The 12,152-nt window shown below is 42.1% G+C and overlaps 1 protein-coding gene across 7 annotated transcripts in view; it reads left to right on the top strand.

Moving 5' to 3' along the window:
• The window catches only part of ppp1r9a (protein phosphatase 1, regulatory subunit 9A), a 50,506-nt gene that overhangs the window by 26,221 nt on the left and 12,133 nt on the right, over window positions 1-12,152 (top strand). For 5 of the 7 annotated variants that reach the window (XM_086194072.1, XM_086194070.1, XM_086194073.1 and 2 more), the window contains exons 5-9: window positions 739-843; window positions 4,882-5,017; window positions 8,690-8,842; window positions 11,291-11,344; window positions 11,947-12,152. The exon at window positions 11,947-12,152 is cut by the window's right edge and continues 24 nt beyond it. In XM_086194072.1, the coding sequence (XP_086050198.1) occupies window positions 739-843; window positions 4,882-5,017; window positions 8,690-8,842; window positions 11,291-11,344; window positions 11,947-12,152 (654 nt within the window). The remainder of the gene's footprint in view (window positions 1-738; window positions 844-4,881; window positions 5,018-8,689; window positions 8,843-11,290; window positions 11,345-11,946) is intronic. The other 2 variants (XM_086194076.1, XM_086194071.1) reach the window with 1 other exon arrangement.

Below are 12,152 nucleotides of genomic sequence, written 5' to 3' on the forward strand. Positions count from 1 at the left end.
CCCAGAGGGAATCACTCAGGCTAGATAGAAGCAGAACAAGTCGAACTCAGTCCAAAGTGGTTTGTCATATGTGTTGTGCCTTCAAGCAGTATAATAAAAAAAATAAATAAAAAAAAAAACCTATGCTGACTTTCACATTCACTCTTCTCTCAGGCTCTTTTTCTCTCCAGATTTTCAAGTAGATTGCAATTGAATATTTATTAAGGACATTTTAAAGGGTTTATTCACAGCTCTCCTGTCATGAATAGGGGATGACCAGGAGTTTCATTTCAGGTCAGGAACTTGGCCGCCCGCCCATCCCGTCCAGAGCGGAGCAGAAATGCCCGCTGTGCTGTGGCCCAGGGCGAAAGGCTAGTTGGCCTCTGTGTCCTCGTTATCCCTCCTGGTTCAGTTTGAGCCTCATCTCTTCTGTCTCCTGGTTAGGCAATAGTCTGGCGCAACCACAGGGGAAGTCTGTTGTAATTTTGAAAATGATGTGAATATGCATGATAGGCCACTTCCTTTGTCTCTTACACTACTTGTAGTTTTCCTGCATAAGTGTCTTAATATAGCGTTGACATTTATGTTAGTAGAGTTCACAATCACATTCAGGCGAGCCATTCTAAGTATCACCCAGTAAGTCATTCAGGTTTCTCCACAGTCTGTTTAAATTCTTGTGTGTGTGTGTGTGTGTGTGTGTGTGTGTGTGTGTGTGTGTGTGTGTGTGTGTGTGTGTGTGTGTGTGTGTGTGTGTGTCAGGATCAAGGTGAACGACCAGATTGTGGAGGTGGATGGGACCAGTCTGGTGGGCGTCACGCAGAGTTTTGCCGCCTCCGTCCTCAGGAACACATCTGGAGTGGTCAGGTAAGATGCACACAAGCACTGAAAAGAAAGTTGTGAAAGCCCACATGTTACAAATGCCCTACTCCACTTTTACTTATATATTTATAAAAAGTAGTCAGGCATTATTGAACTAGAGTGCGCCAAGCAGCAGTCAACGTCAACAGGCTGACGATTGTCACACAGACATAAATAACAAAATTAATATTTAGCATTTTGCTTGGATGTCTGAAGTTGTTGGGGAAAAGACAGAGGACAATCTTCTCTTTCACCATCACTGCTTGCTGAATGCCTTCAGACCTGTTGTCATGGTGCAGAACTTACAAAACAGTGTAAACAGACAATGAACACACACACGCACACAGACACACACACACACACACTCGTAGCATGGGAGGAAGGACATTGATTAGGAAAGTCAGTGCTGTTCTTAGCGACGCTGAGACTTCACACTTTTCCACTTCCACTTTTCTGCATCGTCATCTGTTCCAGACACAGGACACCCAAAGACGCTGCCTCTCAGCAGGCTTCAGAAAGCTGGCCAATCAGGAAAGTGTGGCATTTTGTTTTGTGTTTTCTTTTAGGAGAGTTGGGGTTCTTAAACAGCTTGATTCAAACAGAGGAAGGGCAAATTTGATATTAGTATGCTTTAAACTGAATGAATCATTACTGTAATAGTGGAGTTACAGTGTGTAAGCAGAGATCCAAGTCACTGTGTAGAAAAGAGCTCACGTAAGGTAGAAGTATCAACATCCAGTAACTACTGATGGTATAAACCCTGTAAGTGCACCTGTATGTACTCTGTCTATACCAATTTCTTCTCCTCACATCTCATCACCTCTTCTTCACATTTCATGTACTCTTTTATTTAATTTTCCTCCTTTACTTCTCTATTTCGCTTACATCCATCTATCCCAACATTGCTGTTTATTGCTGATGAATAACTCAAAGGTTTCAGTGTGGTTTTGTGTCCATCATTCTCTGCAGCACACCAACAGATGCGTGTGTGTGTGTGTGTGTGTGTGTGTGTGTGTGTGTGTGTGTGTGTGTGCGTGTGTGTGTGTGTGTGTGTGTGTGGACAGCAACTTCTCATACCAGGATCTGGCTGTGTAGGCGAGGCAGGGATCCATTTATCATCCGTACAGCTATGCATCAAATAAAAATAGATTCATATGATGATTGAGAGTAACGCTTCTGTGCAGCAACATATATTCAACATGTCTGCTGATACATGTAACTTCTGAATTATGCTTAAAATAGCATGATGCTCCTCACCACCATAACTGAAATTATGTGTGTGGTTTTGGTCCAACATCTGAACTTTTTAATACCTGCCTCTTCCTCGGTCTGTCTGCTGGGAGATATTTCATCAGCTAAACCACTACTGAAATATGAACAACCCATTTTGATCGCCTTAAAAATAGCTAGCTGGAGTTGAGTCATGATGTCTCTCCCTTAGTGACAGGCAGGTGGCGATAGAGCATCCGTCATCCGCCCACTATGAAATGCAGCATGAAGCCCAAAGTGCTATTCGACCTCCTTTGGAATAATGAACATGATTATCTTGACTTCTCTCCTCCATGTTTCATTAGACAAGACAGTGAATTGGAGCCACTTTGATAAAACAAGGTGTCAAATTCAGCTGCTGCTTACCTGGTCTCCGCTAGACTCCATGGTTCCAGCTCGTGACCTATGACCTCTCAAGTGAGCCTTCGTTGATGTGAAAACTGTCAGCTGTATTGTATTGTGTCAGTGTGTTCAGTGAGAGAAAATCTTATTCTGAAGCCTCAGCCTACATCACTCATATATTATGGGACTTTTTGTTTGATTAATTTTTACTTTTTTACTTCTAAATGGTTTTCCAGGACGACCAAATAGATTTTGTTAAGGAATTGGTAAGTTAATGAGACTGTCCCATTCACATTAGAGGGGGATGGACCTGATTCCTCATGTCTGAGCGTATCCCTGCGACTCTTTAGATGTACGATAGTTCAGAGTGGTTACGAAGTGTTGTGTGGTACATACGAGTGTGTGTGTGTGTGTGTATGCGTGTGTGTGTGTGTTTTGTAATGCCCACTGTGTAATCAAGCAAACTGTGACAAAGTTTTAGCTGATGAGTATTTGTCGCTGTTATTTCTCTCAGAATCACCAGACCTATTTTCACTCTTCTCTTCCCTTCATCTTGTCTCTCTCAATCCTCCTCCGTCTTGTCACCCACTCACTGCACCACCTCCTCCTCCTGCTCCTCGGTAAATCCTCCCCCCCGCCCCTCTCCCGTTCTCTCTCTCGCTCTGATCACCAGAGGTTTTATGGCCAGCTGTCCTAGATTAGCTATTTTAGCTATATTTAACCTGGACTTCTAGCAGCAAATCATCCAGGTTTTAGTCTGCTGTCACAATGAGGAAACAGTGTACTCAAGGAGGCAGTAAATAAAATAAAGAACACTGCAGTATGTCTTCAATAACAAAACCGAAAACAGAAACCATGGCTTGATCTTATTCATAGAATTTGAATAACTGCGCTCTAATTATAAAAGTTAATCATGTTAATATATAAAAATGGGAAATTGCCACTCTTCTTCGTAAAAAAATACAGAGATCAAAACTTTTTTTTTTAATTCATGAGGTGAAAAAACGTGATTGGACTGAGAATTCTAAGAGATGAACTCGTGCTTTGCTGAATTTGTCCAAATGATCAACACATTGGCATCGTTTATTGAGTCCACACAACCCAATAAAGGATTATAATCTGCAGGTGAATTAGTCTGAATTAGTGAATTATGTTCTTATCTTGAACATAACAGATCCCCCCGTGGTGGGCCAGTCATATCTGTCATAGCCGAGCCTCAAACGCCTGCCAAACCTGCGCTCACTCATGGCGAAGACTGAGTATCCTGCCGTAATCCTAAATTGACAAAGTAGTCAATTTTTCAGAAGCTGAATTGAAGCAGCCGAGAAGGAGGAGGGGGCTGTTTCCAGGTCAGCTGTCCAAAGGCTTGCTCCTTCCCTCTATCCAGGACCCGCTCCTCAGTTGTTCCTTCACATGTAGATCAAATAATCAACCGCGTCTCTCTGCCGGAGCGTAAGGCCTTTTCTACATTGCCTTTGGAAGTATATGAAAGGGCTCTTGGACCTGAATTCACTTGATTAGACCTCATCTCAGAGCCACTTTCCTTGTCTTGTCTGAGTCTGAACACACCCGCTCACACTCGGCTTTAGGCACCCTGCTGGGCCAGAGATTTCCTGGAATAGGTCAGAGAAATTCTCTCATCCTCAACGCTAATTGGTTTTGTCTTGTTTGAGTAATGAGGATAATGCATTGGGAATGATATTATAAGTCCTCTTGTCCTATAAAGGTTTATACAATGGAGGGAAGCGCACGTCATTGGGATTTTTTGATGTATCATCACGTAAATGGTTTGCCCTTGAATGCTGAATATCTCCCTCTATCAACAGGAAAGCAGATTAACTGGAATATTCTTGTCTTTTACTGTTCCCAGTTTTAATGGTGTTCCTAATGTCGTACGCACTTTAGTTTGGTCCCGTGAGTAACCTCTACATCGAGCTCCATGCCAGGCTAATGACAGACTGCCTGGCTGAGCTGCCTGTCCTCTCACATTATTACTCCCTCTGACCTGATACGTCAGCAGATAATACTGTCACAGCGACATGGTTCTGCCTGGGCTTTCACACCCTGTCGGGCTTTCAGTCTCTGTACTAATACACACCATTGTACCATTAGAAAACATCAAGAAACTGGGGTAGAAACGAGTAAATGTTTATTTACTCGTGCCTTGGAAAGGAGAAGACATGATGTGAGCCTCTTTAGAATATTTGTCCCATCATTAAACTTCCACATGACGTTGTAACATTAATTGTTGCCATATTAAACAAAGACCATTACTTTACATACCAACGTTTATCGACTATATGCTTAATTTTTCTTGCTGTATAACATAATACTTTATCTAATTAAATATGTCAGCGGTAGAGTGACAGTGCAGGCTTGTTGACACAATGTGTCTGTTACTGGGACCGTTGACAACAGTGTGTGTGTTTGCAGGTTTGTGATTGGCCGAGAGCGCCCAGGCCAGCAGAGCGAGGTGGCCACGCTCATCCAGCAGACCCTGGAGCAGGAGAGGAGGCAGAGGGAGCTGCTGGAGCAGCAGTACGCTCACTATGATGCTGATGATGATGAGGTAATGACCTCACACACAGTCCTGGATGCTTCAGTGTTGCATAAAGCCGAAACATCACCCATTTTATCAGGATTCCATAATCCTATATTAATAAAGCTTGCAGTGTGCATACTTCTTATGCATCGAGAAAATGTAATCAGCTCTCTTTTTATGACATTTGACTGGACATTAACATTAGCCTGTAAATTAACTCAATGAAACTGACTGACAGGATGCTTTTATGTTTGCAAGAGTGCACACACACACACACACACACACACACACACACACACACACACACGAAGAGGATGCCATGTGAGCTTCAGTCCTAGAAAGCATCACTCAGCGTTTCCCGGTCTCCATTCTGCTGCTTACTCACAGTGCATTTAATCCACCAGCCACTGAGCTTGTGTTTGTGTGTGTGCGTGCATGTGTGTCCATGTGTGTCCATGAGCCCTGGAGGCACATGTGTATGGTCACGCTGTACTTGATAATCAAACAGCATAGAAGCATGAACAATTGCATGCTCGCACCCACATACATGTACACACGGACGCACACACACACACACACACACACACACACACACATGCATGCACTCACACATACACTCACACATACACACACAAAGTCACGAATCTCCTTTCCTCTTCTCACACGATCTTCATCATTCCAGTCTTCCTGGTGGATGTTGGACTGAGGGTCCTCATGCATGCAAGTCTCTTCTCTCAGCCCTGGAAGCTGATCCCAGTTCTGTCATAACCACATACACTAACATCCTCAGTTCTTTTAGACTCCAGGACTCCACCATGTACAGTCCTATTTGAACATGCGAGAAACCTGCCTTCCCTTCCCATCTTCTTATCCTCAGTCCGACATAATAATATCAGATCAGGATCAAGAATCTTTGAATGTGTTTGTGTGGATAGATTCAGGTCTTCCAAATGACAGAACAGCTAATTCACATTACAGACTGCTTTTAAAAACACACATCAAATCTTCCAGGCTTCCCATGTAAGTGCTGATAAACACTTACAAAGCCATTACAAAGATCCATGGGCCAGTAAAAATATCTCATCAATATTAATAAGCCTATAAATTTCAGAGGGAGTTCTCACCGGGTGTTAGTCCTCTGGCTGATCGCTGCCTAGCTTGACATGACAGGCAGGTCTTTATTGGGTCCCTCGAGGATGGAAAGCTTGTCAGTGAGCAGTAAACATATCAGCTGATTTTTGGGCGTGATTGTATGTTATCTAACACACATGATGGTACAGTCATCCGTCAGCGGTTAAATGTAAACACAGCAGGTACACACGTGCAGTACAATATATTAAAGTGTGTCAGCTCCCAAATTCAATCTTGGAAAAAAAAAAAAGAGGAAAGATTAATGGTAGTTGGTTGATAGGAAGTCATGAATAACTGTCCTGAGACTTGATTAATTATTTAAGTCATTTATCAGACAAACACGCCAAAACTCATTTTTATTAAAAGTGTTGCTGCTTTTTTTTTTTTAGCTTTATATGATTCAAAATTAAATATGGGATATTGATTGGACAAAACAAATAATTTGAAAATGTCAACTAAGGCTACCAAGATTTAGGATGAACTTTTTTACAAATGAATTATTAAACTGATCATGAAAATAATCATAGAAGCGGCATTACTTAGCGGCACATTAATCTTCTGTTTTTTCTGAATAAAAAGCAGATTGTTGTGCTGAAGTCAACAGGAGATGTGTAGAAGATGCAAATATTGGTTATTTGATTACAGGGAATGTTTAAAGAGGGGCGGCTTGGCTCGGAGGTAGAGTGGCCATCTAGCAACCGAAGGGTTGCTGGTTCAATCCTCACTTCCCCCCGTGACCATGTCAAAGTATCCTTGAGCAAGATACTGAACCCCTAATCGCTCCTGATGGCCCTGCAATGGCGTATTGGGCAATGGACTGGTGACCCCTCCAGGGAGTACCCCGCCTCTCACTAAATGCCCCCCCCAACCCTTAACGGATACAGAAAACAGATGAATGGAGAATGTTAAAACACTGTATATTTAACTACTTCAAGTATTAAAGTCACATCCAATTATTCGCTTTTAATGCTTATATGGAATTTTTTGATCCAAGTTGGATCCATCCAAAGTTTCAGAGCAATCAGTCTTTTCTAATATCTGTCATTATGCGAACTTGATACTCGAGTGCAGATCATCACGTGATGAGCACATGAGGATTCCTCCTCAGATTCCCCTGATTCTTCATGCATGCGGTAGGAGGCGATTTATCTTATGCAAATTGATGTTTGACTGCCCTTCCATGTGTTCAGAAAATGGGACCACCATGGCAACAGACAAGCCTATTATGGAAATGGAACTCTGGGGCAGCAATGCATGCAAACAAATCAGGCCTGAATGTTGTTATCTGGATGGGAAATGGAAGTGCAAGAAAAGAGACGAGGAGAGGCCGGATGAGACGAGTAACTTTAGAAAGATGAATTGCAGATAGATGCATGAAAAATAAAGACATAGAGATGTAATGATGGGATAACGACATGATGTCACTGCAGGGTAGCTCCACTACAAATACACACGCTGTTCTCCATCAGCAAAACAGTATCACAGCTGATGCACCTTGATCCAGAGCCTGGCTGATGCAGCTATTCACTACAATTTGGAGGAAAGAAAACACCAGCAAGAACACATTATTGCCCACAGTCATGTTGAGCCACAAAATATTCTTCAGATAAGGTCCAAGTCCATTTTTAAAAGCAGTAAAATTTGTCTGCTTATGTCTAGCATTCCCCAGCAGCCTTCAGGCGAGAGGCGGGGTTCACCGTGGACAGACCGCCACTTCGTCCAGGACCAACACGTATAGACAATCAACCATTCACACTCACAGCCACACCTACGGTCACTTTAGAGTCACCCCCACGACCCTTAATGGAGAAGTGGCATAAAAAATGGATGGATGGATGGATGGATGGATGGATGGATGGGTGGATGTGTAGCATTGTCACTATTGGAAACATTGTTACAAGCTCAAATTTTTCTTTTGATAAGTAGATTTCCAGCGCCTGAGGCAAATCTGTTTGTCAAAAGTTATAAAAGTGATGCTCGGATTTGGCAAATACAGGCTTTCAGAGAAATTAATATTTGACAGAGTTTTGGGAAAATAAGAGGGTTGCCTGAGTTTACATAACAGACAGCATTAAGATAGCATTACGTATGCAAAGTGGAGAGTGAAAAGAGGACGGCATGAAGAGCGTGGATAGCAGATTTGGGGGGCTTGACATGCACTGGGTGGCAAGTGGAGCAATAGGATGTGCTCTGACTGACTGCATTTTGCAGCCTGCTGATTCCTTAAAGGGTAAGGTTGGATTTAGTTTTTTAGAATTTAAAAGCTTATATATATATATACATATATATATATATATATATATATATATATATATATATGTATATATATATATATATTTATAAAAGCGTTAAAATATATATATATATCAAGTCATGATATCACTGGTTGGAATTCAATGGTTCCAGCTTATGTTAAACATTTTGATTTACACACAACTGAACATGATTGAATGTATGTGATAGTGAATGAAATTGACAGTCATGGTTTGGTGTTTAGCCCTGGCTAAAAGGAGCCCGAGTTAGGCAAACCATGACTTTATGTTCCTGAGTTTGCATTTCCTTTTAAAGCAGACCGGAGAGTATGCCACGGATGACGAGGACACGGGCACGACGGTGGCAGGCGGCGAGAAGAGCATCGAGGTGTTTGACTTGCCAGAGACAGAAGACGTTGTGTCTCCCTCGGAGTTAGATGCCACCAAACTTTACCAGAAGTTCCGAGAGGTAAATCTCATTTACGGTTCAGTCCCTCCTCCTGAATATCCCAGCGTCAAGATAACAGCAGCCCACCGTCATTGTCTCTGTCAGCACCTTGAAGAATACATTTCAAATGTACTCACTAGAAAACCACAGAGAAAGGTAATTGGATTAAAAAACAAAAGATACCAACACAATGGAGTGTAACACCGCTGGTCTACTTGTGAGATTTTATTCTTTTGTCAAGATCTAAGATCCGCTTACTTTCCCTAATTCCTAATCTGGATGATTAGAAGTGTGAATACAAGAGCAGTGTAAGATCTGGGCTCATTACGTCTCTAATTAACCATGCTTGGTTAAAACCCACCGAGGAGAAGAAGAAACTGACACTTTAGAAACCTTTGAATGGGTGTGTATATCCCCGTCTTGGCAGCTCTTCACACAACCATCGTCCTCTGAGACTAGAAATCCATGTAGTTGAACTTTAGCTGCCATCGCTAACACTCAAAACTGCAGCTATGAAACAGAAAATGAATTTACTGACATTTAGATTGTTTATGGTTTTCGGCTGCTGAGAAACTGTTGATTGAAGGCCCCCCCCCCACACACACACACACACACACACACACACACACTATTTTTGGCACTATGGCCTTTCTGTAAATGGCCACAATAGCTGCTTGACACATTTAACAAATGGCTTCGGCTGCACTGCCGGCACCACTGGGGATATGGAGTGAAGCAGTAATGTAATCTCTGCTCTCAGGATGTGTACATTTGTTCCATTTTCTTATTCCCTCTATATTCTGACCTCTTGCTCCCTCACTATAACTTTGACCTTTTTTCCTTTTTTGTCTCTGTTTCTCAGACAGTTGGGAAATAATCCCTCTATAAGCTGCCAGGAAGAAGAAGTGATAGTAAAACATTCTTGCTGTAACAAAGTAGAGACTGAAAGCGCGTTTCTTTAAACAGATTCCTTATCAACATTTGACACAGTGGACTTTGAATAGACCTGTGGGTGGCGTAGAGCCAGCTAACACAAGTTTTTGCATGGTTTATTTGTGGTGGGAACACAATCTGATTTGAATTCAGTCCCAATCAGTTTCAAGATGAACTGCTACCATCTATGCTTTGCATTTTTTCAGATTCGGCGAAGAATGTGAAATCTCGCAGCTTGTTTTATATGAAAAAGAGGAAGACATTTGTGAAAAAGTAGTAGAAATGTGCAGTAGCCCTGACCACCTCTGCACCAAACACATCTGACCAATAAGAGAAGTCAAACTGCCAACAAGGTGTGTGGGTTATTTTATAGCCTTGACCAGGAATCAACATTGGACCCTGAAAATAAGTTATATATGCCAGCCTGAAATATGGTCTATGGTTAAGACAAGCTGAAGGTAGTTTAACTTCAGTAAATTCTACACAATTTTGCAACATTTATGAGCCTTGCTAAAGGTGTTTGTTGATAACTGGCTAAACACGAGACTACAGAGGTCGCTGCGGACATTACACCAACAAAGAAGAAGAAGAAGCTTGAAGCTGGTTGTGGTGTTACACTACAGTACACAGTAAAAGAAACTAATTCAGTTCACAAACCAAGGTTCAATCCACTTGTTGACTGAAATTTTATGGTCCCATGAAAAATGTGATATTATATGGTGTGTATCCACTGAGTGTACTGTACAGCACAGTAGCAGTAGCGACAGTAGCAACTTTTCAGATGAAACACGCCTCCGAAGTCTTATCAAAGATTATCCAATGGTGATGCTGATGCTGGCCTACAAAAATACATCATCTCTCTGTAGGTGGGCCATGACTTGCTGTTTGAGCTTAAGTTTTAAAATCAGACATCATTTACTGCTGATAGCATGAAGCAACGAATTCTGGCAACTCCAAAACAATCTAGATACATAACAGCACCTCAGGCAAGAGCAAATAATAAATAAATTCAACTCTGCTTTTGAACCAGCTTATTTGACAAGTTCAAGATGGGAAAAAATACCAAATATATATATTTTTGGTGTCATTTTCTAATTTTCTAAATATGGGCTTCCTGAACTGGTATATTTGGTGAAAAAAGTCTTGTGCTTTCACTATCCTCTCATCTGTGTCATTGTCTCTCTGTGTCTACCTCCTACTGATTGTTAGTTTCAATTTCCCATCCATAATAACCTCTGTGTCGAACTCCGTCTTTCATCATGCCTGTAAAATATCATTTCCTCTTCGCTTAATGAAGATTTTATCAAGTAGTTTTCGAGATTGCAGTGGAATCAAGTCAGTTTTGGCTCAGACTGTCTCTATCCCTTCTCCTTTGCTCTCCTCTGGGAGCGTGCGTCAGTGGTAGGATACTGTCAGGGGAGGACGAGGTCGGCTGCCTCAGTCCGTCACACTGTATCGACAGCAGAGAGAGCCTGCGCAGCCATGCATTTGATTATCTGACCGCCCTCTCCTCTCTATCTTCTCTCTCCTCCACAGCTCCAGATCAAACACACAGTGACTGAGGCCGAGATACAGAAGCTCAAAAACAAGGTAAGTGATTAAAACTGTCAGTGTGAGGAATGACTGTGACACCCGTTTGTCTGAAACCACTGGTAAATGGTTGAGGAGCGAGCGCTCCAACAACAGGAGGGGGGCGGGGGGGTTCAAGCTTAGTGGACCAGCTCTTGTTGCAGTTGTACCTAAGACAATAAAGTCTTTATTTACTTGTATAGTTCAGTAGTGTGCAGTCACTGCGTTGCAGAAAGAAAGTAAGAAGTCATGAACACCAGGCAGAGTTTATAATCTGTCATTCTGCAATCCACAATCTCTGAATACGTGGATGATTTATCTGCTATGTCAGATTTTATTGGCCTCATTTGAATTATTCCCTAAAAATTAATTAGTCAAGTGGTGCTTAAAAGCATTTTTAGGACTGGGGATGGATATCATAGTGCAACAGAAATCAAAGTACAGCCATTTCTTGTCACTGACAAAGGTGTGTCATTTAAATATTTTAAGGCTGAATTTACATTTGTTTTGCATATTAAATGAATAAGTATGAAATCTTTCATCCTGTAACTTTCCAGTCTAGTATGCCTAAACAGTCTTGGGGTACTCCCAGTTTGTAAGTATTTATTGTGGTTGTCTCCCAGTTGGCGTCGGTGGAGAGAGAGAAGCAACGCTGGGAGAAGGAGAAGAGCCAGCTAAAGGCCAGCATCGAGGAGAACAAGGAGAGGATGTTGAAGCTGGAGAGCTACTGGATCGAGGCTCAGACCCTTTGCCACACAGTCAATGAGCACCTGAAGGAGGCCCAGGCCCAGTACCAGGCTTTAGAGAAGAAGTACAACAAGGCCAAGAA

This window comes from Aulostomus chinensis, chromosome 22, assembly GCF_037954235.1.
Source record: "Aulostomus chinensis isolate RoL2024-O1b breed Wild chromosome 22, RoL_Achi_v1.0, whole genome shotgun sequence".
Taxonomy (NCBI): Eukaryota; Metazoa; Chordata; class Actinopteri; order Syngnathiformes; family Aulostomidae; genus Aulostomus; species Aulostomus chinensis.